At 40.7% G+C, this 7,062-nt stretch overlaps 2 protein-coding genes across 3 annotated transcripts in view; one reads left to right on the top strand and one right to left on the bottom strand.

The window, feature by feature from the left end:
- The window catches only part of LOC108757211 (transportin-1), an 8,652-nt gene extending 2,796 nt beyond the window's left edge, over positions 1–5,856 (bottom strand). Inside the window, exons 1-11 of one of the 2 annotated variants that reach the window (XM_018501629.1) lie at positions 5,657–5,856; positions 4,533–4,608; positions 4,235–4,414; positions 3,799–4,147; positions 3,487–3,688; positions 3,001–3,412; positions 2,581–2,892; positions 2,263–2,500; positions 957–1,246; positions 780–878; positions 616–711 (exon numbers count right to left, since the gene is read on the bottom strand). In XM_018501629.1, coding sequence (XP_018357131.1) covers positions 616–711; positions 780–878; positions 957–1,246; positions 2,263–2,500; positions 2,581–2,892; positions 3,001–3,412; positions 3,487–3,688; positions 3,799–4,147; positions 4,235–4,414; positions 4,533–4,608; positions 5,657–5,761 — 2,359 coding nt within the window. In that variant the 5' untranslated portion in view covers positions 5,762–5,856. The remainder of the gene's footprint in view (positions 1–615; positions 712–779; positions 879–956; positions 1,247–2,262; positions 2,501–2,580; positions 2,893–3,000; positions 3,413–3,486; positions 3,689–3,798; positions 4,148–4,234; positions 4,415–4,532; positions 4,609–5,656) is intronic. The other variant, XM_018501627.1, reaches the window with a different exon arrangement.
- Positions 1–7,062, top strand: part of LOC108757215 (protein farnesyltransferase subunit beta) — a 20,097-nt gene that overhangs the window by 673 nt on the left and 12,362 nt on the right. The gene's annotated exons all lie outside the window — the stretch shown is intronic.

The following is a 7,062-nucleotide window of genomic DNA, read 5'->3' on the forward strand; positions in this document are numbered from 1 at the left end:
ACGTTCAAGCCTACAGGCAATCGCACACCACTAAATCAAGGTTTCAATATACAAATACTAATTACTTAAACCTGTCGATAATAAAACGTGCAGTCGCGATTCATGTATAACCACGCCAAGTCACTGAACTGTGTGGTTTAAAGTGGTTGCTCAAAAAATTACTTAAAAAAAAAAAGGAGAAAAAGAAATATACGTATTTATGCACCTAGAGAGCCGGGATGCCACCAAATATTTGATCTAGCGTGAAAAACAATACTCTAAAAGTTACTGGGAGACCTTTCATTAAACAAAGATCGGAAGTACTTTCGGTCTATGATTGTGCATAACAGTTATGTCGTAAAGCTAATCTCTGCGAATGAAAAGTTTCCTAATGTGCACAAAGAGCAGCACAGTCGAGACGGAGTGTAATTGTAAAAATATCTTAAATCGACACACGGAAAAGATAGCGATGTATGTATGTATGTATATATACGAATCGACAGATTCTGTTATGTCGGCTCGACTTTCACACTACACATTGCTTTCTATTCGTTTCAAAGTAATGCTCGGTATATCATATACGGTATCGTTCTAAGAAAGAACTGGATATCCGTAAAGATCGATCTACCGACTTACCCGTATTTTCTAACAGTGTTTTTGGCGTATCTGGTCGATTAATGATTTCGATGAGCTGTGCCAAAATTAATGGGATGTATGCGCTTGTGTCAGGACCTGTGAAGGACAAACAAAATAAGTAAGCATTATTTATTCTCCAGAAAAATATCATTTTCAATATTTACCGAGTTTTATCGAAATTTCACCGATCGCCCATGTCGCGTTGTTACATACTGATATGAATTGCGGATGCAAGTTTTGTCCAAGTATTGGCATAAACTCGGCTGCAAGATAGAATTCATTAACATATACATATATATATCTGATAGATTTAATATCTAGTATATCTAATGAATGCTCACGTATGCAGGGGAGCACATGTTGGAAGCAAGCTTTTGTAAGATCTCCTAATAAAGCAAAGCTACTCTGTCTGACTTCAGGCATGCTATCCTGCATACACTGATACAACAGCTGCATAACGTTGCTGTTCAACACTAGACGTTCCATGTGACCGTCCAGTCCTTCCGCTAATCCGCTAAGAAGGTCTAATGCAACTATCATAAAGTCTTTATCAGGTGCCTCAAATTGCTCTGGACTTTGCGTGCTCGCTATATGTTGATTCAGCGTTTGCTCCACAAGTGATACGCATCGCCTACAAACAAAAGAATATTTTATCGTATGAATTTACTACATCACACTGAAATAATTTATAATAGATTGGAACGTCATTATACAAAACAGATTTAGATCCTTATTCTAAAACTCTTGTCGTTGCGCAGGTTTTATATACGGGGTATTTGGAAAATAATAATAAATCTGTCCCATAGGAGCAGAATGGATTAAACTGAGAAGAAAAGTCCTCTACCATTTTACAATTTTCACAACAATTGACAAGATATTAATTGCTAAAAATTGCCGAAAATTGATCTTTAGTAATTTTTTATCCAAATACTAACTTTTCAGAAAAACTGCAAGAGAGACAAAAATTATTTATATTCTTCTCATAAAGCTCTAAGAATTTTTTTTAGAATTTTTTCAGAATTTTTTAATACCGTATTTTCTCAGTAAAAATTTCTTTGTAAAAATGAGAAAATGCAGTACTAAAAAGTTGATTAAAAATTCTGAAAAAATTCTTACAGTTTTATGAATAGAAAACAAACAATTTTCGTATTTTGCAGTTTTTCTATAAAGTTGATAATATTTGATAAAAAATTATTGAAGACCAATTTTCGGCAATTTTTAGCAATTAATATTCTGTTAATTTTATTGCGAAAATTGCAAAATGAGAACTTTTCTTCTCAGTTTAGTCCATTCTGCCTCTATGTGAAAGATTTATCATTATTTTCTAAATATCCTATATAAAAAATGCACAACAATATAACGGACATTTAATTTATTGTGTATCAATAGAAATACACTGATTAAAATAGGCAAGAAACAGATAAATAGAATTGAGGTATTATTGTCATTAACAGTTTTGTATCTACAATGTTAGAAATTAATTAAAGATATTGAATGAAGAAGGAATTGACCAATCACATTAGTCATGTGATCAAATTGTTAAAATGTGATTTGTTAATTCTTCCTCTGAAATCTTACATGATTTATAGCACAGTGAACACAGACTTTAATCTGGTAAAAAATTATGTTCGTTACGTATGTACATACCTGTACACAGGTTCGCAATACGGTAAGAAACCCGAGCGCAATGCGGTCGCTACTGAAGAAAGGCATTCCAGTAATGGGAACAGATCTTTATCTTCATCCTTCAATACGTTCCACTTATTAATAAGAGGCGGCATCAAAAGATTGATGTAATCTGGTCTGTTTAGATGATGACCCACAGAATCAGCGAGAGTACCGATGGCGTCGTATAGAATTAAAAGATTCTTGTGCTGATATTTACCTATGAAAATAGTCGTATTAATCAGAGATGTATCTTCCAGACTAAAACGAGGCAAACTAACTGCTTGGTGTTTTACTTACTGAATGCGAAGACGAGCGTTTCAAGAATAAATCCAAGATAAGGAACCAATTCGGTACACGCTTCTTCCTCCAAAGTTGCAAAGGCAGAACATGCCGCCTCTTGAACACGTTTGTTACTATCAAGCACTCTTTTGAGCAGTTCCGTCATCAGAGGTTTCAAATGCGTCTCGTGAGGTTGTGCACAAACCCAATGCGCGTAACGGCTCAATGTCCAGCAAGTTATGGCACGTACAAGAGCCTTCTTATCACTCAGACAACCAATCAGATAAGGGATGAGCTCCGACAAATGTGGAATCATGCCGCTCATACAACCTGCAAAATATGAATCAAATTTTACTCGATTCGATTAGATTATTAATTTAGTCTTAATTTATTTATATTAATTTATAGTATACTTTAAGAAGAAAAATGTGTACGCACCTTCAGCGATAGCTCCCAGTGCCAAGATACCGGATTCTTTGATCTCCCAAGACTGATGGAAAAGAGTCTCCTTCAAGATTGGTACCAAAACCGGTAGAAGATCTTCCCTAAAAACATTAGCCAACATATCTAACGCAGCGGCAGAGCACTTCCTCAAGTTCCAATCGCTTAGAGTTGAATCGTCATCGCATCCGTCCTCAACATCTATATCCTCATCGTCGCATCCGCCGTTTATTCCGTTCTCATCGACGATGGGCTGTTTGCCCATGCCGTTAGCGTGATGCGAGTGATGCGTCTTAGATTTGTGAAAACGTGGTCGGATGTCCTCTTCCCTGTCTGGAATCATTTCATCCTCCTCCACATCTCCTTTTAGGAGGATTATGTCAATTTCCGAATATTTCATACCTTTCACCTGTGATAAAAAATGTTAAGAGTCAAATAAAACGGAAGAATGATACTTGGTCATAAATTTAGAAGACAACTTACCAAGATAGGTACTAATCGTGTCAGGTGTGGTGCAAGTGCCTCTTTACAAATTGGTTGTTCCGCGAGTGACAACCAAAACTCACAAGCCTCCAATGCCACTCCCTCGTCAACATCCTGAGTTCTCATTAGCATATATTCTATTATATTGTGCATATGTGGTATTAATCTGTCCATTCGTACCTCGAGCAGCATTACCAATGCCCTACGCAAGAACACGAAAGATAAAAAATATAGGAATTTGTCTTCCTGTTAGCGATAACAGTAAAAAAAAAGACAAACAGATTACTTCTTCTGCAATATACTAATAATTACCTGCATACGTTTTTTCGGACCTCAGAATCATCGTCTGAAGCTAAATGGAAGAGATTCTCCAAAAAGCTGTCTATATGTATCATAAGTGCTTGCGTGCGTTGAATGATGAACTGATTGACACACGCTATCGCGTGGGATCTGATCTTGGGACTTGAATGTCTAAAGAACTGAAGGAACTTTGGAATTAGAATGTTCAAGGGTCGATTTAGAGCATCTGAATCCAATATCTCTGCCGAATCCTCGCAAATCTTCTGGAGAGCGCCAAACGCACCCTCACAAACGTTATAATCTTGCGAGTCCAACATTTGACACAACGCTGGCAACAATTCCGGCCAAGTTGTTAATTCACCTGCACGTGGAAATTTCAACCGTTAAAAAAATATAATATGTATATATCTTCGTCACATTTTTGGGAATGTAATAAAAGATGATATACCTCTTGATGCGACAGTAGTAATCAAAATACCGACGGTCGCACGAATCAGCGGTGATGGATCTCCGACAGCTGACAGACATTCTTGCTTTACGAAATTTATGACCTCTGGTACAAATTTATGGAAGTACGTCTTTACATTGTTTTTCAATATCAATCCGCTCAGTGACCTAGTAGGTTCGTCTTAACAGAAAGAAGATTATTAGTTCCTATTTAATACTACAAAGATTTTGATGTAGAATTTACAAGTGAAAGATTTTATAATAGCCCAATTGAAGAGTGACATTTAATTCTGACATACCTTCTGATGTTAATTTTGTTAGAACAAAAATCAGGTAGTTGTTGAAATCTGGGAATTTATTCAATTCTTCCAATTTCTATTCAAAAGAATTCTAGTTAAGGGAAAATATACCAAGATACACATATAAATCAAAATATATAATTATTCTTTAAATTCTTCGGAATGACATCTCACTCTAATAACTAGTGAAATTTGAGTCTTGACAAAGAGTGGCTCAATTTTCAATCTTAACGAGTGTGATTGTAAGTCTAAGAGTTTTAGAGAATATATTTTACAAGGTCGATTCGTTACTCCGAAGAGATAACAAGTCGTAAACGCAAACTAGTCATCGATAAAGCGCGCGATCGTAACGCGATTCGGCACGGCTGCAATCTATAGGCGCGGGCGGTTTTCGTTTACGCGGTATGCCCGGCAAGAGAAGGACTCCCGCGAAAACTATCGATCAGAGGAGCCGCGCGCTGAGAAAACAAGTCCCCCCGCGCGCGCGAGCGTGCGAACGAGCCGGAATCCCCGCTCAGCTCCGTTTCGTTCAACACGGCCAGGGTATGCACGGTCAGCATATTTTCATCTTTGCGCTCGAGACGCGTCCGGCACGCTCGATTCTGAGCGGCGCGGCGCGGCGCGACGCAGCGACTCCTGACGACTCCTGGACAGCGACGGCAACGAACGTTCGAGGAACGAGCGAACGATCGTTGCGAATTCGCGACGCTATCGCGAGCGAGCGAACGGGAGCGAGAGAGAAAGAGAATAAAAGAAAGAAACGAACGAGCGCGCGCGCGTCCGCGCTGTCTCTCTCTTCCGAACCGATCACGACATGGAGATTGGCGTTCGCGCGTAATTAATTTCACCGGACCGTTTCCGGACGGGCCCCGAATGTGCCACTGCCACATCGGGAAAAACGAGCGACGACGGGACGGATGAACGAACGGCGTGGCTACGCCGCGCCGTCGCGACCCTTTATTTTATTTTTATTTTTTTCCCACTCGCGTTTCACTCCGCGGGGGCCACGTATGGGCGAGAGCGACGATACACCACACCACACGACACGACACGAACGGTTGACGGCGACGAGCACGAGACACGAGGTTCGTTTCATTCTTGGACGTCACAAAACGAAAGGATACTTGTTGTACGGCCCGCTGAGTCGCCGTGTCCGGGCTCTGCGACTCCTTGAGCAGCGTCAGAATTTGCCTGAGTCCTTCCTCCTGTGGTTGCCACGCCATTTTCATCGTGTTTTTCAACAGCACCACTGTAACGCGCAGCCTGCCTTCTCTGACCTCGCAGATAAACGGAAGCTTCCTACAGCGCTCTCTTTCTCTCCTGCCCCCTTCTCCCTCCTGCCCCCCTCCCCCGCCCCCCCCCGCCGCCGGTCAGCCAACCCCCTCTGCAAACTGCTCACTGCTGAGCTCGGCCAGGACCGTGGTCGCGCAAGGGGGCGCCACGCCCTTCCTCCGCCTATGGCCGCGGCGGGAAGGGAGAGACTCGTGTTTCCGTTCCATAACCGCCCATTTATCCCGGCCCTTTTTCTCGCGTGTCTCCTTCGGGGAAAACCCAATGAAACCGGATCGCGGTCCGGTTTCGCGAAACTAGATTTCTCTGCTGCGGCTGACCCACCGGTGAGCGCCCCCCGCCGGGGGTTCCCCGTGGCACCCCGCGTGGGAACGCCGATCGCAAAAGTGCCGGACAACGTTTCAAGACGGAAAGATTTTGAAATTGGAGTACCAACCGGTCCAGATTTCCGGTGTCGCGCGCGAATCGACGCGGGAAATCGCGCCTTGCGCGACAATGGATATTCCGCGCGATCGATGCAAGGCTCGTGTCCTTATACGTTCGCGTGGAAACGTGCCTCGTTAAAAATTAACAACAGACGTGATCTCATACCCGAATGACGATTGAATTCTCAGATAACTTCGATCAAATTCCAATTGACTTAATCAGCAATTAACTCCGGTTGAATTACTCATTGCATAGTTTAATGTTATAATTCGTTGTTTCCGATGCAATCCTTTTTTCCCCCGTGTTTTATTAAATAACAATTATTTTATATCTATAAAATAGTTATTATAAAATAATAATTATGTTTATATCTATAAAATAAAAATTAGCCAGGACTTGTATTTGATTAAATCAATCATTAATTAACTTAATCAATGATTAGCTCAGTAGTACTGCTATTGCAAAATGTTCAACTAGGCAAGCAATCTTTTAATCCCTATTTCCACATATTAAACTACAAAATTTAGTTCTATTCACGATCGTTGAGTACCAAAAGTATCGCTTGGTGAATTAAACTACTTAGCGTTCGATCGCAATCGACTCTCTCGGGTGAATAAAACTGAATTGTGTCGAGTGAAACGCATTTTTTATTTGCAAATTTTATTTAAATATAGCGACTAGCGCGTACGGAAAGATGATAAAAAAACGCGGTGGTAATCGCGTTTTCGGCATTGGCAAGGATCGACCCATCGCCAACGACTCTAAATAATTACGAAGCAAAAATGATGCGCATCACAATCTTTAAATAAAAAAA

This window comes from Trachymyrmex septentrionalis, unplaced genomic scaffold (genome assembly GCF_001594115.1).
Source record: "Trachymyrmex septentrionalis isolate Tsep2-gDNA-1 unplaced genomic scaffold, Tsep1.0 scaffold134, whole genome shotgun sequence".
Taxonomy (NCBI): Eukaryota; Metazoa; Arthropoda; class Insecta; order Hymenoptera; family Formicidae; genus Trachymyrmex; species Trachymyrmex septentrionalis.